The following is a 23935-nucleotide window of genomic DNA, read 5'->3' as shown; positions in this document are numbered from 1 at the left end:
TCGTCTGAATATAACAGGGTAATGTGTGGCACTTTGTCGTGTGAGGAGAAAGCCGGATTGGAAGTGATATCACTGAAACAATGTGTTGCTGGTATCTTAGCTTTGCCGGGAGGATGTAATGCAGCGGTGATTTCTCAGCTTATACATCAATCAAAGCTGCTTTGTCATAAATCACTGTGCGGCAGGCAGGTTGTGGACCCAAAATGCAGGACTCGCGAGACAGAAATGTGAACTGAAGATGGCGGCTTTAATACTGAAGACGTGCCAAAAACAGAATACAAAATAATCCAAAGCAGGAGCCGGCGTTTCACACGGAGCACACCGTGTGAGAGGGGGACTGATGAAGAACTGAGGAACACCGAGGGCTTAAACAGGAGGAGGGCGGACGTGACACAGAACAGGGGAGGAAGGAAAACAATCTCTGGGAATTACAAACTGCAAAAGGATCTTTTTTTTAAAACATCAAAATAGAATAGAATATTTGACATTAGTGGTTATTACTGTAAGTGTGCTAGTGCGCTAACTGCTAGAAGATATTTTTGTACTTTGACTCATTTTTCTAGACGCTTTCTCAACCCACGGTTTCCTTTTCTGAGTCAGCATCTTTCCTTCAGCTCACAGTAACACAGCCCACTGTGTGGCTTTTTGGTAGGAAGTATGAGTGAGTGAAAGTCACACAACAGGTCATGGGAGCTGTGTTTCACAATAAAAGCAATAAAATGAGAATATGGATAAAGGAGAAGCAGCGCCTGGTTCATTGTTAGGCTTCGGCTGTGGAAAATACGCCTAAAATTGATGCAAACTGTGCTACAGAATAGCAGTCTAAGAGATTCTGTAAATCCTGATGGACTCCAATACTTCTTTATGTGTATGTGTAGATAATTGTTGCTTTTCTGATTCTTATTATTATAGTTAAATATAATTCATCAGGTTTCATAAAGATATCTTGGTGACTATTCTGTGAATATGCAGAGAAACTTTTGCTTTATTTTGTAATAAAGTCTCGCTTCTGTGCCAGGCAACATTTTCTGTAAAATATCATCCTGCACAATACATTGAGATTTACTTTGCTTGCAGCACTGTTTGCCCAAGTTTGGAGCTTACAAACTGACTTTTTAGGACCCATTTATAATTTGTTAGTGATTGCCAGTTTGTGTTACCGCGCCGCACAGTCTAGCTGTGCAGATGTCAAACATCAGCCAGAGGAAATTTCACTTTAAGGCAGAAAACAAAAACAGGAACCTGCAAAGATCGGCTGAGATCTACTCTCCAATGTGACCTCCTAACAAGAGATGATCAGGGTTAGCTTTGTGCTGTTAATCCTGTAACTGTGTATGTCTAAGTTTAATAATTATATGTCAGTGCAGGATAAGCAAATCCTCTTATTACAACATTTCCCTTCAAATTCTTTTAGAGCACCAATTTGACAGCCAAAAAAAATGCTTGTGTAAATGTAGAGCAGGACTACTTTCTCTAACCTTAAACAGGTCGTTTTACAGTAATTACCATTTTTACTTGACCTTTACTTGCTCTTTTTATTGGTCCCCACTGCATGAAAACACAAATTTTTCACTCCTTGTTTTATTTAATGCTCATTTTCAGCTTCATATTTTTATTCTTGAACTACTAGAGTAGCTTTGCTTGATTTACAGTTAAAAATAACATATTATTTATCAAAAAGTGGGCCTTGGTGCAGTCCCACCCAGTCATAGCACCCAGCCGTGTAATGCTATCCTCTCTTTAATGCAGCTTTCTTATGATTGGCTTTGGCTCACTGGAATCATTTGCATAAACACTAATTTCAATATCTGAAACTTTGAACATATTTAATATAAACATCCACTGCTGTAAAAGTGTATATATATATATATATATGATTTAAAACAAGGGAAGTCAGAGTGGTTTCCTTTGAAATAAGCTGTTCCCTTCAGTGACCTCAGTGTGACATGAAAAATAGAAACATGAGTTCGATTCTCTGCTGAAAGTGTCTGTTTATGTGTTGACAGATGGGATGTTTGGGAGGTGTCACTCTGTTCCAGTGAAGGAGATTTACACCTACGATGTTTCTCCGTCTGTAGTGCAACACTTCAGGATGCTGCTGGAGAAGCTGTCCAACAGAGGTAAACACATGCACGCACGGACTGCTTTTATTAGCGCGCATGTATGTTTGTACAGGACATGTGCACACACAAAGTGACTCACCAGAGTTAAACTGGGTCTCTTTACAAATCATGCTCACATGCAAATTATGCGCAATTGTAAGAAATAATGTTGAACTGATTTGGGATGATTTTCCAGACCAAGTTAGAGTAAGTGTGCTTAACCTTGTCATAAAAGAAAACAAGATTGGTTACATACAGTAAGCCCTTGTGTTCAGTGCTTAATTAAAGTATCCTTTTATGGGAGTCGGCAGTTTCTCCCAACATTAATTACCCGAGAGCAGCTTGTCCTTACAAGAAGGACTCAAAGCACTAGAATGCACATTGAAAATGGAGAATAGTTTCTCAATAGTGGTTTATAATTATTATGTCCACTGGCTGAAATCTTGAATGGCTAGGACTTTATTGTCCAGTTTATTTTAAATACTAAACTTGGCATGCTCGGACAGAGATCTTGGATGGTGTTCCTGGAATCTGCTGGAGCCACTCTCACAGTTTAGGGGTCACTGCACCGCTCCTCTCTCAGCGCTTGGTATTTATCAAGCTTCTCGTGTTCCTTCTTCTTGACATTACTGTTGTTTGGTATTGCTACATCTATGATTACGGCCTTCTTCCTCTGCTTGTCCACCACCACGATTTCCGGCTGGTTAGCCATCACCAGTTTGTCCGTCTGTATCTGGAGGTCCCATTTTGATCTTGGGACTTCCATGCCATGCTAGGCACAGATGTTCCTGTATACTGTTCCAGCCACTTGGTTAGCCACTAGCCACTGAGCATTCTTGTTATGTGTTGCATCCTTCTTCCATATGCTCTTCCGGTATTGCTCCGTCTCCATCCTTGGTGGGGGTGCTGTTGTCATATTGGTCCCCTGCCACTGAGAGTGCACCTTGGATGGTTCAGTGGAGAATATCTGGTTTTTGTTGGAACACTGAGCTTCTAGCTGTTTTGATGTTAGTCCAGATGTTGAGTGTTGAAGAATCCAAAGGTCCCCCATCATCTTGATGTAATCCCTCTCACTGGGGTTGCATGTGTGTAGCATTTGAGCAGTTTCCAATTCTCATCTCATGTCCACTTTTGCCGTATCTTTGTTCCAGTAACCCAGTTATCATGCTTTGTTTCCTTACAGTCTTGAGACAGGGATCTTTCACATGCTAGGCAAATGTGCTAACCATTACATTAAATCCAAGCAGAAACCAGCATCCTCAAATCAGATTCTTCTTTTTTCTTTTCAAAAGAAAAGTCTGTAAGCATGGATTTTTGCTCGGGGTTCTTCTTCTCTCATGCAGCCACTTTAAAGCACTCCTCTCTCTGAAATGAGTGCAAACTCCTTCCTCCTCTTCTTCTTGCTCTCCAGCAAAGCTATTTGTTTTCTGCCCTGCACAGATGTTTTGAACATAAGGCTCATTCAGAGCATATTAGCAAGTAAGGAGAGAGGAAGTGAAATGAGCATTGTTTAAAACCGTGCACAAACTTGCTTCTGTGAAGTGAGACTTTCAGATAATCACCATCAGTTGAGGAGAGGTGGTGTAGTGAGGAGAAGGACTAATGGGAAATTCTGCTCTTTTGATCAGTCTGAAGGTGCTGAAGCTTCAGGTGACACAGTTACTGCATGAACTGCATTAAAAACTTCTGGGATGAAGAGAAGGAAAAAAAAAAATCCACAGCTGTTCTCAGTGTAGGCAGGTCTTCACACTGTCCTGGGGAAAACCACGATGATCGCAGTTTTAATGGTGGAGCTGTAGAAGACTGGACTCCAGGCTGCTCCTGCTGACCTGAAGACGCATCCTGTAATTTCTGCACTGGAAGAAAACTGAAAACCTTCAAGTCCTGTTTAAGAGTTAAACTGTAGAGTCACTAAAGGAATTAAGGAAACACAAGCTAGAAAGGAGATGAGAACGAAACAAGAACGAAAGGAACCAACACAAACAAAATAATCAGCAAACAGCAAACAAAAAGGCACAAATTCACATAAGAAAAACTTCACCAGTTTAAATAAAAAAAAAAAGCAGTTTTCTGTGCTTGTAGAACATGGCTCAAAACAAAACTTTTCTCCACAGACGTCAGACCACACTGACCGGGCTGCTCTGTGCTGGACTCTTTTGAGTTTTGCGAGCTGAATTAAACAGGGTTTTTCTCCCAAGTGGCAGCGTGGTGTTGTTTATGCATGTCCCAGATATTAGCTGTCAGTCATGCTTACAGTTGTTTAAATTGTATTTTCTGTTGGAGTCTCTGTAGGTGGCTGTCACTAAAGCAGGAATGTCAGGAATTCAGTGGAGTTTACACCGCTGCGGTCTGCAGTATAGATTGATCAGAGAGATGCTTGTTAGCAACGCTGTTACAACCTCTATAACACAGTTAGTGTTTAGTACTTGGAGAAGAGTGAAGAACAGGCAAGTAAGGAAAGAATTATTGAAGCCCTTGAAACACACAACCAGGTTAATGTACACACAAACAGGCAACACATGTAGCTCAGAAAATTCACCTCGACTGTTTTCTGAACCACTCTTCATGAAGCAGGGAGATCTAAATTTATTGGGGAAAAAAAGATATTATATAATAAGATGTTAGTTTCATCTTCATGCAGTTCCCACAATTAAAGTTGTAATCATTGCTGCATATGGAAGAGTAGAATTTATGTGTCTGTGTTTTGTATTCATAATTACAGCTCACAGGTGAACATATTCTACCACAATGTGTTTCTTTTTAATTTTAACATGTGAAAGAAACAAAAGTGGAAATTATCTTTAGAATATTTTTAATATTTATTTTTAAAATTTCTTTAAAAAAAAAAAATTAAAAAAATTAAAATAGCCTGACCAAAAAAAAATTGGTTGGTGCTGAGAGAGAAGAGAGTAGTTCTGGTTCACTTAAAATGATTTTTGAATATTTTTAATGATTTATTTTCCTTTTAATTAAATGTCAAATATAGCTTTGAGATTCAGAAAATAATTTATTCCACTCTTATTCCCACTACCTTCCGTCAAAGCTTAGATTAACATTTAGTGGGTTTGAATAAAGTTTGGCTGAGTTTGTAATGAATGGCTCACAGATATGAGGAGATTAACTGGAGCAGTTATAAAGTGGTTTACTTCCTGCCACAGTTCACTGTTGCATGCCGCTACGTACATACTGAAAGTAATACATCAAAATAGCTCTTTATCCCTCAAATGACTGAACTAGGAAGGAAAGAAGCAACAACTCGAGTGAGCATCATGACATGAATATTTATTTGACTTTATGGTTTAATCAGCCTGTCTGGAAATGAACAGATGGATCAGTTGTCACCTTTCCTGCTGTAATAAGCTGCTGTGAGTGTGCTGTACCACGAGGGGGAGGCAGAGACCTGCATAACATCCCACTGGGCTGGATTTCATTCCCTTTCATCATGCAGCTTTGCTCTGAATGACAGGACCTCATGTACACAGGGAGAAAAAAAAAAAGAGGCCAGCCTTTTGTCCCTGCAACCACTCAAGAGGGAATGATTTCAAAAAAGTGCATTTCTTTTGGGAGGAGTTTTTGTCTCTTGTTTTTATTTTACCATCTTTCTTTTGAGCTTGATTTAGTGCATTTCCTCCCTTCCTTCTACCCACCCCTCTCCAAAAAAAAAAAGGAAACAAACAAAAAAAAAGAGTCCTCTGGTTTAATTCTCCGAATCGGCGCTCAGCGGGAGAGCTAGAGAAATATTCCGATTTCACAGAGGCGACAAGTTTGGAGGCATTTGTCAGGCGCTCTGAAGTGAAATGAATTATGCAAATGAGATGTTTGGGCCCGGCTGTCTGCAGAAGCCATTAGGGAGGACAAAACTCTAAAGACACTAAAGCATCTGCATTTCAGGCTCTGCTAGTCCACTAAAAAGATAACAGAGTTTGCTCTGTCCTTTTCCTTTTCCTCTTATAAACACAATCCTAAGCACACAGTCTCATCAGCTCTATTTTAGGATGTGGGAACTGATGTCCAGCAGTCTGGTTCACAAAAACACATGTGGACAGGAGACTGGACATTTTGGGAAATATGCTCATTCCCCTGCAGAGTGATTTTCACAGGGTAAGGGTGATGTCACTGAGTCTTTTTTTTTTTAGTTTCCATGATAACCCGATCTAAGCTACGCTGATGGTGTTTTGGCTGCAGCTTCAAAATGTTGAAGAAACATTTATTCCAAGTAGAAGCAGCTAATGGTTAAATTCAAACCATCGTGCCTTTCACTCATCTGCACTGTGGTAGCATATGACATCTTTTTACAATAAATTTAAGGGGCAAGCAACCAGCTGATTGAACATGTAACTGTAAACATTTTATCCAGATAATTTAAACCACCCTTTACATCTTATCTGATGTTAAGTTTAATGAGCCCTGTCGTCATCACCGCTTTCACCTGCAGTTTTTTAATCCGTTTGCAGGGCAAACTTATTATGATCACTCGTCACCCCCTGCTGTGCTGAGCTTGGTGCTTTCCAGCAGGGAGTGACAGGGAGTCTCATTTATCAAAGAGTGCACAGGAACCATAAGTAAAAATGATCTATATAGTACCTTTGTAGATAAGGCTCGCAAAGTGCTCCGAAACAACAATCAAAAAATAAATATCAAAAGACAACAATAATATTCACTAGTAAAAAGCAAGGCTGTATAAATAACTCTTGAGTTTCAGTTGAGCCCGCAGATGTTAAATGTAATGGTGGTGCATTTCATAGTTTAGGAGCCACAACCTATTTTTGCTCAGTACCCCAAGTGCTGACAATCAGGGTTGTCATCACTGGAGGCAATCTCAATGCAGAGAGCAATTGAGATGAGATTCTGCAACCAGTGGCAATCCCATAACTCCACGGTCTCAGACCAAACTCTGTCCTCCAAGATGACAGCAGTCACCCGCACAGAACGAGGATTAGCAGAGACTACTTCCAGAATTTGGGAGTGGAGAGGATGGAACGGCTCGCCGGCAGTCCTGACCACCACCCCGCTGAACACTTGTGGGATCTGCGTGGGCGTGCTCTCCAGAGTGACCAACACAACCACACTGGCTGCCTTGTGACACGTGCAGTTTGAAAAACAGGAGACCATCCCACAGCAGTGTGTGACCAGCATGAGGAAGAGGTAGCAGGCTGTTGTGGCTGTGTATCATTCTTCCACATGCTACTCAGGCCCCTGTTTGTTAAATAAATTGTTTCTTCAGACTTCAATCATCCAACCCAATAAACACCAAACAAGAGTCAACAGCAGAATAAGCTGTTTGGCACTGGTGGAGATGATTTTTCATGGGTGCAACCCTCATACTCAACTCTGCTGCTCAACCCACAAATGCAAGTTTTTTTTTATATGGATGCAAGATTTTGTTAATCTAAACAGGTGTTTGACCATGCAGGAGTCTGCAAGTGATCACCAAGATCTTAAACTGAAGTCTGAACTTTATGGGGAGCCAATGCAAAGACAACAAAATAAGTGTCACATGAGACCACTTAGTACAGTAAGTGGCCTTGCAGCTGTATTCTGAATCCTTTGTAAGCAATCCGAAGATGGCCTACTGAGGCCAATGTACAGTGAGTGACAATGGTTATTTTTATAAACCTCAACTTCTGCATGTGCCATATGTCTCATTTACACGAGTCCCTCCACCAGAGCCAAGATAATGGTATGTGTCCATAAGCTATGTGCATGTTAAGGCTACAACTGATGGTTCTCTTTATAATTGATAACTTCAGATTCTTTTTGGTTAAACATTTAAAACTGTTGTATAATTGAAAATTATAAGCCAAATTACAGATTCCAACAGCTCACACTAATGTCTCACTACTTTTTTTTTTTAAAAAAGAAGTCCAAGACAGGCATAAAAAAGATGTTAATTATGTTTTATAAATAACTTAAACAATAAATGGATCATGTTATTAACTCATCCATCACCAACCCAACCGTTTAAGCCATAAATCACATATTTTAAATTCCACTTCACTGGTTTAGGTTATAATTCCACAGCTGCAGAGTTTGTGCGTGCTTTCTCTTCTCAGTGAGGCTAATTTCAGTATATGCCCATATACAACAATACATTTCTCAAGTACAGTGTTGTTATTGTCAACAGGGGTAATGAAAAAAAGCACAAAAATAAGACTTAAGGTTTAACCTTTAGCACTCAGTACATTTGCCTCTCTCTTTCTTTTTAAATGGTTTGCATCTTCCACAGAGTTGTTACTGCAGCTCTCCCCCTTTATCCACCCACACTCACACACACACACACACACTGCCCCCCCCCGACTGCTCACTAAAGGCCCTGCAGATGTGAAGTCATTTGAAAAACCACCTCGTCAGGGTCACAGCTGCCGTTCGCCCACAGCAAGAATGGTCCTCTTCAGTTTCCACACAACATCAAAAACATACAAACCTTTCTGCACCACCTTTGAGAGACTAAACAGTAGATAACTGTTGCATTTATTATTATTATTGGTTGTCCTCTGATTTCTTTTTTGCTACAGCTACATATGGAAGGATCAGGTAACTGTAAGTCATGCAGAGAGTTGCCTTCCCTTCTGTGTGATGTTAATTAAAGGAATTTTTGCACAGCAGTGACTCCAGACGTTGCATCTCACTGCTTTTTTGTGTGTTTGTTGTGTTATATTCTATTGAGGCGGCTGTGGCTCAGGAGAGAGAGCAGGTCATCTAGTAATTGAAAAGGTTGGTGGTTTGATTTCCTGGCTGCTCCAATCTGCATGCCAGAGTGTCCTTGGGCAAGATATTGAACAACCAAGTTGCTCCCGATGCGTTGATAACAGTGTGATTGTGTAGAGTAGAAAAGCACTACATACAACCCAGTCCATTTACCATTTATTTAGTTCTGCAGCATACACATGTTCATATAGCTTCATGTAGCTCAGCATCTGTCACAAAAACAGGTTGTCATCAAAGGTTTCTGTGTCCAAAATCTGAATATATGTGATTCTTTGTAATTTACAGAAAAATATAGAGACAATTGAAAATGTTGTGTTGCTAGTTTTGCATACTCTTGACACCATCTTTTGTTGATAAAGTTGTCGCTGTTGTTAAAGTGTGGGGATTTGCTGCGACCAAACTTGTCACGACTTTTTACCTTTTTACCTGCGGTGATTGTAATTGGACTTCAGGTTGTGTAAATGAAATTTGCATAAATACGGTTGATAAATCAAGCGCTAACCTGGTGGAAGGCTGCAGCGTTTTTGCCCACGGTTGTAATTAGTCTGGCTCTTAGTGAATATGGCCGTTGGTATTTGTCAAGCACACAGGCATAATTTAGCAACTGTGGAAGAAGTAGAACAGAAAATTGTTGGTTGTGGAAAAAAACAAAAAGAAAATGCAAAGTAAACTGGAGCATTTCCAAAACTCTTTTTCTACACTGACCTCTGACCTCATTAATCAGCCTGTGTTTCTGGAAATCTCGGTCTTGCTCTTCCTAAATACTATGAAAAAGGGGACCACAAAGTCGCCTCAAGGGGCTTTACAATCTGTACAGCATGTAGCAACCTATATTCTTATGACTTCCTCTGACCTTAAACCTTCCAGGTACATGATCACATTTTCAATTCAGTCTTATTCCTTTCTGCAGTCTCATTTATTTAGCTGTGAAAGCTTCAAACTCTGACAGCCCTTCACCTTAGACTTCAACTGGCCGACAACCTCCTGTCCGCTTTTCGGTTAAGTCTGTGAGAAGCGTGGAGTCACTCTGAATATCCTGGCAGGGGCTCCAGCGTTTATTAACCTGTCGTGTCAGATGCCGTCTGTTCACCCGCCGCTAACGCCCGTTTTCTCAGCCACCATGGCTGCCATTAAAGGCTCAGTTTTATGTCTCTTTGATGGCAAAAGCTGGCCTGACACGCTGTGCAGCTGTTAAAGAGAGGCTTGTGCCTGATTCGTGGCAGTTGGGGTTGTAATTCATTTTGCGGGGGTCTAAAGGAGGTTTCTCGACGCTGAAATGTTCTGAAATGAGCAGCGCTCGTTTAATTGCATTCACAAATGATACGGGCAGAAGTGTAAATTCAGTTGTAAAAAATTGGGCTGTTGTTGGTTAACTAGAGAGTGTGTGAGATCTTGGCAGTGGGACGAGATTACTGCCGGCAGCTCTTCCAGTTTTACTACAACACTCTGATTGTTCTTTGATCCATCTTGCAGAGCTAAAGTGTTGTAGACCAGCGATGCTACAAATGGGCATTTCAAGTTAAAATCCTCTCAGATATTCACTGCAAACAGCGCGCTGCCCGATGCACACCTGAAACCTGATTTCTGCACAAAGCTCTTCCTTTATTTTACTGTTCAGGTGAATTTCTGCACTCACTTTGTGTGTTTTTCATAACTGCAAACATTTATTAAGACGAGCTTGAAGTTGAAGCAACATTTTATGATAACATGTACTCTACTCATAGTGTGACTTTTACTACCAATACTACCAAAATCATAATAATATGGTAATACTATGTTAATTTTATGTCAGAAAAGCAGACAAAAACAGGATATGAAAGTGTGTGAAACGGCTTTTATTGTAACAGTAATAACTGGAGGGTTTCTTGTTTTCCCAAATTGGGCTGCTACACTCTGAGTGATTCTGATGATCATAAAATGATTTACATTATTAGACATGGTTCTTCTGCTGAGATGGTAAATTAAAACAACTATAATCAACAGAGCCAGAGTGAGAGGAGTCACTCATTATGAGAATTATCACATTTATATATATATATCATATGTCATTTTTTAGTCAAGTCTTCACTTCTGATGCTCATTTTGCTTTCATATTACTGCTGTCAGATTGTATAACCTTGTAATCTTTTTTGTTCAGTCATCGTTCAGTTGAATGATTGAAATGCCTCTTTGATGAGCCCAGAAAGGCTGCCTTCATTTATTTATAAATATCTTAAAGTTATGAAATGTAAACGCTATCAAATCCTGTTTTAGTGAAGTTACTGTAGTTTGGAGCTAATTCACACCTACAGTCATTTTGCATGACACGTATTCATTGGATATGAAGCAGTGGAACAGTATATGACATTAACCGTTCAGGACGGGCATCTCATATTAAAACCATAAAAGACATATTGTTTCAACAGCAAGTTTTGTTAGGCAGCGCTCACTAAGTTGGTAACTGTTTGAACTGATGCAGTTCTAATCTGCAGGTCTGTGTCCCTGCCCACTTTGACTTCACCTACTCTGACTTCCCTGTACTGCCAATCAGATTGTTGCTGTCAGGATTCAAAGCTGCATTTTTCTCAGCTGCTCTTTCCTGTCATAGTTCATGCTTGTTTTATCCTTTCCAGCAGTTTCCATTGGTGATTTATCAATATTTCCCCCAGTTTTCACTTCCCTCAGCTCAGACTGTCGCATTTCTTTTTTTTGCCTCTGAAAATGACGTGGATGATGTTTTCCGTCTCATTTCGAGTGTGCGTCCTCTGTGGTGGACCCACATCTTGTGGCATCACATCTGGAGCCACAGTCTGTATTACTGGAATCTTTCAGCAACGTCATCGCTCATCTGCCAAATGCCTCCGTTCGTGTTGTGCTCTGCGCAGTGCGGCCATATTTCCGGTAACATTTTGTTCCGCTACCCCATCTGGTGTTGGCGCCTGCTCCTCTGTTCAGTTGCCAAAAAAACTGTGTTTGGATGCATGTTAAGTATAAGAAACAGACGTGAATGCCCAAGTAGCTCATCAGGCTTGTCCTTTTGTACACTTGCAGAACATTTTTTTGACATGTCCAGTAAATATGCAGGACTGTCTGACTGACATTGCTGCAGGGACAGGTTGACAACTAGGTAATAAAACTATTACATAGAGGAAAAAATGCCACAAAATGCCCAAACTACTCATTAGCGCTTCCTCTTGAACACTTGTTTAAAAAGCAGTTACAAATAGCTTATGCATAAATAACAAATGACAGCTGATACACAGTCAAACATCAGAGAAGGTAGAGAAACTCATCAGTTTCATGGAAACACTTAAATAATCAGTACTGACAAAAAACACACAAACAAAAAAAACCATGTAAAGTTCTTTCTGGACCTGCTGACCTCGATTGAGATGATGGTTTTAAAATCACATTGAAGCTTTTTCCAGGGGACTCTGTGGCCAAACGGATAGCGCATTGGACTTCTAGGCACTTAAGATGAAATTCAAAGGTTGTGGGTTTGAATCCCCCGAGAGTCGAGCTTAATGTGGAAAACCTTCTTAAAGGCCCTTTCACATAGAAAGTCAAAACAGCTCAAAGTTGGTGCCACTGGCTCAGCTGGCTGGTTAATGCTAGGTTGAGCTCTGCCTGTATTATCATGCATCATTGTTGGTTGTGTGAATGTATGTCACACCACGCTGCATCATGTGACACGTGGGACTGCACTTTGATCGATGCCGTGAGAAAGTCTTCTCTCATGGTGCGAGCTGTAGAAAAGATCGCCTTCAGAGCACGTCGGTGACTCCTGCTGTACTGCAGATTTCATCTGTCCTACAGCTTCCATGTAAGTCACACCGTGCACCACGGATTTAAGAGGGCCGGTTTCATACATGTAGACTGTATGATGCTAATATCCACTAAATTGATGCTAAAGCATGCAGCTCTAATTCCTCAGCTGTTTATTTGCCCATATTGAGTTAATTAGTGTGCTCTTTCATGCTGCATTCCTATTGATTGGTTAGTCAATGAAAGATGCTCGTCCAGAATTTCTGATGCTCTCAGATCTTTGTCCCTGTTTTGGAGCCACAGTGAAAGCTAATACCGAGTTCTTTCACATCTGTCATCTTTCATCATGAACAGCCCCAGATCGCACACTGTAGAGCCACCTTTAGAGCAGGGTTGCGTTTCATGAGTTAAAGTTAGGAGCAGGAGATAGTTTGGGCTTGTCCAGTATGGGATAGAGCAGTGGTTTGACTCCCAGCTCCTGCCTTCTGTGTATTGGAGAGTCACTGGCTAAGATAATAAACCCCAAAATGAACCAGATATATCCATTAGTGCACGAGTATGTGATAAAGGGCTGTATGCAAAGAGTAAAGAGTTGTGTTAATGAAGTGTTGATTGCAAAATTTCCCCTCATTCTGTTTGAATGTGTTTATTAAAGTCAGATATTTGGGCCATATCATCAGGAATCATCTGTGTGGTGACCGTGATGATGATGATGATGATGATGTGCAGCGCCATTGATGTAAACTGTGTGTACAAGCGACTATGCTAGCCTGTAAAATCTACATGTGTACAGATGATGTAATAACAGCTCTTTTAGAGCGTGCTGTATGCCGCCTCATACAGTACATTTGTGGTGTGCTTGTAATAAAGCAAACATGAAAAACCTTCAGGTGGCTATAACGATGCAGCCGTGTACACTTTGTGTGTTGATTAATTACCTCATCCTTTGATTGGTGGAGAGAGGCTCTGTTTTCACTGCTGTTTGTTTGTCTGTTAACAATATAACTCAAAGTTTTGCACCAAAATTGATGAAACCAAGAACAATAAACCAATAAAATCCCTCCCTCGCACCAATTTTTTAAAAATTCAGTGAAATTTTCATCTATTGTGATGAAATTTGGTACTCTAAACACTTACTGTTGATAATTCATTGTCTTTTTCTACACAACTACAAACCCTACATAAAAATCACATATGCAGTTCATATCTCTGCAAATGTTTGTTTTTCTTTACTTCATGTGTTTGTTTAGAGGATTCTATTAGGGTACATAAACTGAATTATTTGTCATGTGTTCACGTGGATCTAACGTTTAAAATAAAAATATAAAATCATATTTTTGGAGTGGGCGAGGGATGCGCTCTACTGAGGGCCCTTCCAGTTGATTCTGTGGTCATAAAGGCTTCTTTCAGAGCAGGTTTTGGACAGGAGGTCACACCATTAGATAAAAACCACACTACAAACCAGGTGACAAGCAAAAGAGGCGCTGTTTAAGTTTACAACCTTTTTATGTTTCACTTGGGATAAAACATGTCCTCTAGTTTTGCAAACAATACAAACTTTACTATTTTTGTCCGTGTACGCTTGGAGAACGGCCGATATGGGTCCCATTAATCAAATCAAATCAAATCAAATGAACAACGCAAATCAGAATAATTTTCTTTCATTAGGTACAGTCATCGCTCAGCAGCAGAGATAGCATTACTCACCATTTGGTTATTAAATTTCAGTATTAATGCTAGCTTGCTAAAAAAAAAAAAACAGTTGTGAAAGACTGAATCTAACTGTGATAAAGCCTCAGTCTTAGAAAACAGGACACCAGGTTTGTGTTTCCCTTTTTTTCCTTTATGCTTCACATCATCAGTGACTCGTGGGCACCAGCTGACATCCTCGTGCACATTTTCTGCAGTGCAAATATGCTCAGGATTATGGTTTTGGTCTTTCCAAATCCAACTTCATTTCATTGTTAAAAAAGGTGCTGTTTTAATTTAAAGGTTTTAAAACGTATTAACCAAATAAGTCCTGACTAGGAGTTTTTATTGGCTTATTTGGTTCACTATTATTCATTTACAGATTTCACATTTTCATTGATATTACAGCAGCGTTCAGACTTTCTGGGTTTATCCTTGACCTCACTTTTTTTGTCACGGCGGCGGTGTAAGTATTTAATCATGCGTTTAAGTAAATATGTGTTAAAGAAATTCCCAAGTAGCTCGTCACATTATACAACTGAAGTATGGCAGGAGAGCGAGAGGAGAAATGGTTTCTGCTTAGTCACTGAATCAGTCAGCCTCTCACCGGAGTCTCCAAGGACGCCCCGCTGTTTTCTCGTCTCCTCTGCTAATGAGTGACCTAATGAGTTTAGGGAAATTACTGCATGCTCAGCAATTTCTTCTCCGCCTTTCTAGCCCGTACTTACCACGTATCAGCTAGACTTTGTTCATGCATTTAACCCACTTTTTCCTGTATTCCAGTTCCATTTAATTAAGATTTTTCTTTTCATTTGAGGCTCACGGGTGTACAGTAGATATGCACCTGGGAAATACTGGCCTTCCTGATTGTGATCTCAGGTACTTCTGAAGAGTCTCCATCTCTCTCTCTGTAGGTTTGACCTGGGAAGATGATACCACCCAGCAGGTTCTGTCCAAGGAGTTATCCAAACTGAGAAGGATTCCCTACAGAGCGCAGCAGAACGGGCCCGTCTACAACACTGACAGCAGGTCCGATGTTTATTTAGTCTACTCGTTGTTGGCTCAGTGCTTTTGTGACTGAAAGAAGGGATTTGACTGTTTTAAAGGGCAGTAACACTTTGCCATTAGTCTATTGCAGGCTCACATGGATAAATACTAGTTGGCTACCTTAACCTGAACTAACAAAGCTGTGAAACTTGCAGTGGGAAGGACAGAAGTTTTGAAGAGCATCCTACTCTTACACAGATCTGCGCTGCGCTGAGATTTTATGCTACTGAATGTTGTTCATATTTCATAAAAAATTGACTAGCTTGTCTGCTGAAATGATGCACTGACAGATTTAGAAGTGTCTAGTCTAGACCAGTACTGTTTTGTGCACTCTGGATGTTTGAATCAAAAATGTAACTGATTGTTTTATCCATCATAAGTCTATCATAGTTCACAACAAAAATGATACCACATTTACCATCATTTTTTTAAAAGATAATTGTGGCCTTTTTAACAGACCTGTTCAATGTTGTTCTAGCACTAATATATCTATATGATTTTTTTTTTTACATGGGATCATATTAATTATTGCATTTGGAGGAAAAATGACCCATTTGCAAAGAGGAGTTATCTGACTGTACTTCTCTGGAATGACTCATTTCAACATTTTTTTAATCCTTTCACTTCTCCTGCAGGCCAGTAGCTCAAGCGATGGACCCAGTGGACCAAAGGGTAAAACCAGTGGAGGTAGAGCTCAGCAGAAATCTCCAGATATACCTCCAACGACTTGGCCTCCTTCCCAAGACATCTGCCTCCAGCTTGAGCGCATCTAGCAAGGTAAGGATTTACTCCGTTTGCCTTTTCTGGGTCTCGGTCGTTCGTCCAGTTGATGATTTTGTTGCCACTTTGCAGCATTTTTCTCAAAGCAATTGAAAAGAACCTATTATGCTTTTTGTTCTTTTATGTTATATGTGTTCTTTTGCAAAAGGTGGAAACTTATGGCCAAAGTTGCAAACACGTGGCGCTGTAAGACACCATATAAATGGGAGCTATGGTCATCTCAGGTTCAGAGCCCTGGCACCACCCACCTGCTGTACTTTTGTTTAAGAGGGGCAGCCAATCAGTAAAAAGTTGCCTTAAGGTAGGGCCAGTTTGACAGTGAATGAATTGAGGCTGCACCAACATCCTGTATACTGTGAATGCAAAGCTTCTCCTGAGCTGTAAAATCTGGAGCTGTAAGTTCACATCTATGCATCAATTATCAGTGTACTAATTGAAAGGATTCAGAAAAGCCCAAAAGTATTGAAACCCAAATGACAGAATATCACTGAGCTGCCAGATAAACCTCAGCTCCTGCTGCTCCAGTTCTCACATTTGAAAAACGGAGAATATGGGAGGAATTTGTTTTGTTTTGTTTTTTTTTATCCCAATGACTGCGTTTAGCCTCGACCTCTATTCACAGCCACCTGGCTCAGTTTGAAAAGAGAGCACGCACACATACAGTGCACACTCACACAACGCACTCAGAGACACGAACGCAGACGCGCACACACCTTCACAGCAGGGAGTCCGCTGTCATCCCTCGTTGTCGCCCCCTTTCTTGCCTCCCCATCCTAACTGATGACTTCTCCCAGCTTGACCGTTATGAGCGAAATAATACCAGCCGAGAGTTCAGGAGTTCACCGCTCTAATTAATAACTCACGGCGTGACTGCGTCCCTCTGCTGTGCCTGCAGAGGCCTCTTTCCTGCTGGGGAATTGTGCTGAGGACCCAGCGAATACGACTGCGCGGAGCCTTCAGGCATCGCTCGCAGGCTCGTGGTCTTTTCTATCCAGGTTCACCTGTTTGGTGGCAACTAAAAGGAGCAGGAGGACTGAAGGGGCCCTGCAGGGCACGAGTGGCATAAACATCACCGACTGAGTGATGTCGATGAACAAAGATACTGCCAGCAACAAATGCTAGAGGGGGCCTCACACATACAAATCATAAAGAAGTATGACAACTGTGAGGAACGGTTTATGTCGGTATTGTTATGATAATTTTGCCGTTACTCAGGCTTGTGCCATTTCTGTGCTCTTAGGTGGGCGTTAATGGAGCCAGCAGTGACAATTTGCTTTTGTTGTAGCTGATGGATCTGTTAATATGATTGCATAAATGGATTAATAACTTGGTTTTTTTTTTTTTTTTTGCTCAAAAATGGGCTTTTTCATCTCAATAATCATTTCGTTCAAATGAAGCCCATTATAATAAAGCAAAGTGCATCCAGATAGTCTCTCTACATCTAGCGGAAGAACAAAAACAAGAAATGTTACATTTAGATGTTTTCAGTGAATGTGCATCTATTTAATTTTGCATATATTTTGCCTAGAATACTAACATGAAGGAGGTTATTGGATTGGTGTTATTATAATAATAATAAAAGGCAGGATGCTTCTGCATTTTACTTTAGCATCTGAATTGTTTGCATTCTTCTCACATATAGTTACTCCTGGCCTGCACATTCACATTTTAGCTCATTATTTAGGCACATTGTCTCAGTCTTAAACAGGTGAAGAGCAGGTGGGACATTTGTCTTGGACCCAGCATCTGCATAAACAGTAATTCTGCATGACTCATAATTTTTGTTTTTTCTTTGTTAGGGGCAGTTTTTTTTTTGCCATCATTAGACAGTGGACAGAGGGATGACTGGCAATGAGGGGGCTGGAGAATGAAATGGGGAATTGTTCATGGTTGGCATTGTAAATTTCTAGGCGGCCAGGATGCTCCAAAAACAAAAAATAATTATAATTGTGGTGAAAATGCTTCCTTGCAGCAGAAACATTGTATTTTTTTCCTCTTTCACATGCACTTCCTACCACTAACAGTCTGTTTATTTTCAGGGGGGTATTTGCTTCAGGACATATAGGCTACAGAGGAATATTCAGCTTTCTATGATTAGACTGTTGTAAAGCTACTTTCAGCTACTCCCCTGTCTCAAGGGGTCACCGCAGTAGGTAGCACCATGCTTTATTTGGCAGAGTTTTTACACCAGATGCCCTTCCTAACACAACCCTGAAGGGCTTTGTGGCTCTGGCTGGAATTGAACCAGCAATCTTTCACTTGTCAAACAAATGTATAAACCACTACACTATGGAACCACCCTGTGTTATGGAGCTGTTGCAATAACAAACAAACAAGAACTCATTCACAAATTAATGGAGCGTGATTGTTTTTGTTCTGTGACTCAGCTAGAGTAATTTTGCATGAGTCACATTTTAATAACCCTTTTTTTTTTTTTATTTTATCTTATGTTGGGCCTTGGTGCAGCCTCTCAGGTCGTCCACTGTCTGAAACAAACCATTTCAGCTAATTTCCCTTTAAGGCCAGTCTTCTTTTAAGCCAATTTTCTTCAGATTGGCTGCTCCTTGCAAAGAGCAGGTGGGTGGGACGTCTGTGCTCACATCCAGAGTTGTGTGCTGAGATGCCCATATTAGGAGTGTTCACTTTCAGAGAAATCATACGTGCAGAGAAGAAAACGAAAGTCTGTTTAGAGCAGAGTTTTACACTAACAGCAAATACTTGAAAATAGCTGACCTCGTTATTTGGTTATGTTTAATAAGAAAATAAGGAAAAGTAGTGATGTGTTGCTCCCTTTACAACCAAACGCAGGTTCTGTTTAATGACACTGCAAGTTGAGGACCTGTGAGGCATCTGCTTCTCAGCCTAAAGACTCTGATTTACTTCCTTTTCTCACACTTCTCTTTGGGGGGGGGCAGTTTATCCCATAGAACAGACTTAATTTGTAGTTTGTAGTAGCTTACAGAGGCTGATGCTACAGATGCACAGCTGCCAGATTTCTTGTTTTTATTTTTTTTATTCAGCCCTCCTCTGAGTCTTTGATTCCATTAAGAGATGTAAGAAGAAAAAAGACTCAATCGGGTTATAGTAATAATAATCAATATGTGTTCTTGTGTTTTCCAGAGTGACCGTTTCCAGTCAGGCATCCCTGCAGACTTTTATCGCTCCAAGGCCCAGACTCTGGCTCAGAAATCGCCTCCCTCCAGCTTCTCGTCTCTTTCATCTTTTCAGCCCGTGCAGAAGCAGCGACCATCAGCCAACCAGCTCCTCACCACTCAGGCTGAGGGTGACCTTCTCCTGGGCGCCCTGAGGCAGTATCTCTCCGGGCATGCGTCCCTTCACAGTGGAGGAGTGAGCCCATCCGAGCGCCTGAGGACCTTCTACAGCAATGGAATACAGAATTCTGGGCTCAAAAAAGAGACCTCGAAATCCAGACTTGTGAATATGGGAAGGACTCAAGGGGCCTTAGCCAAGGACCCGCTCACGTCTGTCGATGGTATGTATTTTAATCATGACGGATTTCATCACTGAATCGAGAGCGTGTTTGCGATGTAGAATTCCAGGCAGGACAACCATACGTGTCTCTTACCACAGGCAAACACACACTGTGAGTGCTGCCAGACACTGCAGTATTGAATTACACTTACTACCACAGAACAACATGTTTCTGTCTTTGACCTCTGTGGGACCCCCGGCCGGGTCTCCGGCCGTACCCGCATGATGGTGTCATTAAAATAAACGAGAGAATTTTCTTTTTACAAGGCGCCACGCGTTTGTGTGTCATTCTGAACACACATATAATCTTTCTCCATAAAGACGCGCATTATTTGCATGATAGAACTTTAAAGCATAGAATGTTGGCAAAACAAGCACCAAAACAAAGACCATTCAGCCCTACGTCAGTTAACACAAACCTAAGTGTGATAAAGGCGTGTAGTTCGCCCAGTTTTTATGGTAGTTGCAGATGTAATAACATAACACAACACTGACAGCACATCATAGTTACTTACATAGACGTCCAGCATGTAACTCTTGTATCCACTCCTGTGTTTTTTTGATTGTTTTTTTTAAATTTTACTGACTTCTGAGGGAACCAGCCGTCTCTTAAATGCTTCATTGTGTTCATTGCTGTCTGAATGTCTGCCTGCAGGTACACAGAGCTTTTCTGATGAAAACAACTGTGGCTGCAAAATGATGCCAAGTGAGAATCGGGAGTGAATGGACAGAGTAAAATAACTTGGAAGGCTAAACAGTGAGCTAAAACTAAGTGTGACACTGAAGGAAGCTCCAGAAACAGATGTAGCATAATTACTGCAAATCACAGCCTTTGCATTGTCACAGTAAGATACATAAAAATATTTATTATAGCCAACTTAAGAACATCTCATTAATGCTGAGATTAGAAGCCAGACAGGAAAAACGGATCTGCTGCTGAGAATATTTGCCTCTCATCTCAACTACATAATTGTTTTTCAAAGGGGACCGATGCTGCTTTTCCTTGTTTTCTTTGATAAAAACATATTACAGTGGTGGACGCTCATATTAAAATTGGCCAAAGTTTAAAATAATACTGTCACCCAGTAATCCCAGCTATCTAAACACTCAGTTTCTGCTCTTGGCTCTGTCTCAGACAGACCGGACATCATGTGACGCCCACCTGCTGTTCCAACTTTCTCGTCAGGAGGGGTGGCCAATCAGAAGGAAGCTAAAGCTGGTGGAACGATAGCTCAAACAGCTTGTTTCTGATGGAGAGTAAATTGAGGGGCATCACCAGAGCCCAGCATAAGATCAATAAATATTATTTTGAACTATGAATCATGCGAGTCCAAGTATATAAATGTGGAGTGAGCAGTTAGAATATTAGGCCCACTTTAACTGCGGAACTAATGATGTTTGCTTTTTTGTCTTTGATGGTTATTTTACCTCCATCTGTCCTCCAGAGAGGTTCATCAAGAACGTTTTGAAGAACGTCGACAGGCAGCATGTGGATGTGGAGACCCTGACACCGCAGGACTTGGACCAGCTGTCCAGCCTGATAAGCGAGGCTCTACAGGTAGTCGACCAGGACCAGGGACTAAACAGGGGCCTGGGCCAAATGAGGGGACCGGGACCAAGAGACCTGGAAGGAGAGCTGAGTGATGGAGAAGAAGAAAGAGGAGAGGAGGAGGAGGAGGAGGTTTCTAGAGATGAGCTCTTGGAGAATGCTCCCACTCTGAAACCTCAGGAGAGCACTCCTATCGCACTGGCAGCACTTCAAGGTAACTTTATAGTGATTCATTTTGTTTTTACATAATTAAAGTATTGAGTAAGCACTGGAAAGTAAGTCTATAATACATGCATAATTGTGTAGGCTGGATTAAAAAAAAAAAAAAAAGGAGCTCTCAAGTCGCCGCAAGAGTGCAACATAAAAATCAATGTGAAAATAAATAAGCATCCTGTGCTTAATGCATAAACTCAGCCAGTGTTAATGGTTTATTGTCCTCTGAGGCCACTCAGGTTACAGATGTTTACACAATCAGTAAAAGCGCTCAACAGATAACTAAAAGATTAAAAACTGTGGTTAGAAAGAAGTGGATCTATTATTGATGTACATTTTCTAATGTTTTTTTTCAGCATGCATGAAAACGAGATTCACACAGGCGCGAATTCAGATCAGTGAAATATTAGAGAAGAATGAATTTGGCTTAAAAAAATATCCTTGAAATTTGGAAAGGTGGCTTTTAGCTCTGAATCCCTTTTTTTCATAAACGGCTTCATTTTCCTCTCGTTCTGTTCCCGCTTTGAACAAATAACCAAACGTATGAATAAGTTAATTCTCTTTCTCCCAACAGAGCGCCACACAGACGCAGAAGAGCAAAATGTGAAGGACGAGGTGAGCAATCAGAGGGGCAGAAAGAAAAGACTTAAATGTCAAAGTGAAGGCCAACATTGTAAGCAATTATGAAATGTTTGGAATGAGATGAACCCACCTCCCCGCAGTTTTCGAAAGAACTCGTTGGACATCAGCTGCTTTACAACGGTGAAGTCATTGTCCAGAGAATTTAGCAGGAACTCAAAAACAGCAAAGAAATTCTTAGTCCCCGAGTTTTCTTTGTGTCGCAAAACTTGAAAAAAATTTGTGAAGACAAGTGCCAAAACATGCAGTAGCTATGATCTGTTATTACTTTATTGTTATACTGCTAGTATGCACTGGGGTTATTCTTTGTTATTTATTCAAATAGTAAAAATCTGCCACTATAAATGTTGTGAAAACTGTGAATGGGTATTTTTCTGGTGATAGCAGCGGATAAATAAGTAAATTGGAATTAATATAGGCTAAACTGTTGGACAAGGTGAACTGCAATGCTGGACTGAGTCAGTCCTTCAGATTGTAAACTGAAAGCTGTGTTTAAAAAAACCGATTAAAGTATTTTGGGCTTTATAGCAAGGGCTGAAATATTTAGCAGATATAGGAGAGAGAGGCCTGTCTGCAAAGCCGTATGTGATTCTGTTTTAAAGCGGTTACATTACAGTTGGTAGGTTACAGATAGATGCTTTATTGTCCCCAAAGGGAAATTTTCGGAAAGAATTGTGAATAGAAAAAAGGGGCTAATATAAGGTCTCACTGAGGAATCAGTCTGTGTGGTTTTGTTCTGTTTAAATTTCCTGCTGAGAGATGGGGAAAAAAATGAACTTCTTATGCACCTTTGACAAAACCTTGATTTTAATGACAGAGGAACATCTCAAAGTGTTGCACACCTGATTACAGCCTCTGATAAAAACAACATCAGAGTTTTTTTTTTTCCTCTTTGGCTCCAGACAGACGTGAGAACCAATCCAATCAAGGTGAACATGTCAAATTAAAGTCCCATCAGTGAGCACATCAGAACACTCGCAGGTTATGAATAACCACCACACTGTTATGGCTGTACGCAACCAGCCAATTACTTCAGAGCTGCATTTGAAACAAAAACAGTGAATGAGTGTGTAAAAATGCCTTGCTTCCACATTGAATAGATTTTGGTTGATTTAAACCTAAATGCGATTCTGGCAACAAAATGAATCAAAAAAAGAATCTTTTAGACTAATTTTATTCATGCAACAGGAAAACAGTTTTACATCTGTCCGATCTCATGTGTACTCATTCGTGTATATATAAAGGAAAGATTGAATAGCTTCCATTTTTACAGGACGGATCAGGCTGAGGAGGAATGAGTCATCTCGCCGATCAGTGACTTTCGTGAAAAAACGTGATATTGTGTCCATGAACACTAACAAATAGACAGCTTTTCCATGACTTTGCGATTGGACCAGGTTATCTGATGATGTGCGCAGCCATCACTGAAGGATTTGTAGGAAAAGCCAGTGTTTATTTGCACTAGAATTAATACAGAAGACCGACTTTTATAACACACCTTTATGTCAGAAAACATGCTGAGACATAACTAAACGCTGCGCCAGCTTTAGAGCAGCAGTGTTTGATAAAGATCCATTCAGGTTATTGAAAAAGATTTTCTTACTGTTGGACGGTTATTCATTTGTCCACGCATTTGTCTTCACACATAAATTGTGATATGCCATTTTATTCATATTTTCAACTACTGTTTTATTTGTGTTTGTAGTGAAAAATATTTTTATGAAAAGATTTGCTGACATGAACACAGAATAGAAGCAACATCTACTCTGTGCTTATTATGTTTCTGCTTGTTGAAAATTCCCTCCAGGCTCATTCGTCTTGCTGGTCCCCCCCCCCCCCCCCCCCCCCCCCCCAAAAAAAAACAAAACAAAAAAAAAACAATTTTAAGTTGCAAAGAAGATTAGATTTCAAAGTGTTCAGAGACAGAACAAACTATGTTTCTGGCTCACATGGCATTGCTGCTGCAGTGAGA

General features: G+C 40.6%; 1 protein-coding gene across 1 annotated transcript in view; it reads left to right on the top strand.

Annotated features, from left to right (window-relative positions):
* Positions 1 to 23935, top strand: part of LOC115795638 (receptor-type tyrosine-protein phosphatase N2-like) — a 229311-nt gene that overhangs the window by 27216 nt on the left and 178160 nt on the right. Inside the window, 6 exon segments of the mRNA XM_030751631.1 lie at positions 2007 to 2120; positions 15158 to 15272; positions 15926 to 16067; positions 19191 to 19563; positions 21008 to 21325; positions 21899 to 21939. Coding sequence (XP_030607491.1) covers positions 2007 to 2120; positions 15158 to 15272; positions 15926 to 16067; positions 19191 to 19563; positions 21008 to 21325; positions 21899 to 21939 — 1103 coding nt within the window.

Source organism: Archocentrus centrarchus, chromosome 17 (assembly GCF_007364275.1).
Source record: "Archocentrus centrarchus isolate MPI-CPG fArcCen1 chromosome 17, fArcCen1, whole genome shotgun sequence".
Classification (NCBI taxonomy): Eukaryota; Metazoa; Chordata; class Actinopteri; order Cichliformes; family Cichlidae; genus Archocentrus; species Archocentrus centrarchus.
This window is presented reverse-complemented; position numbering and strand designations above follow the sequence as displayed.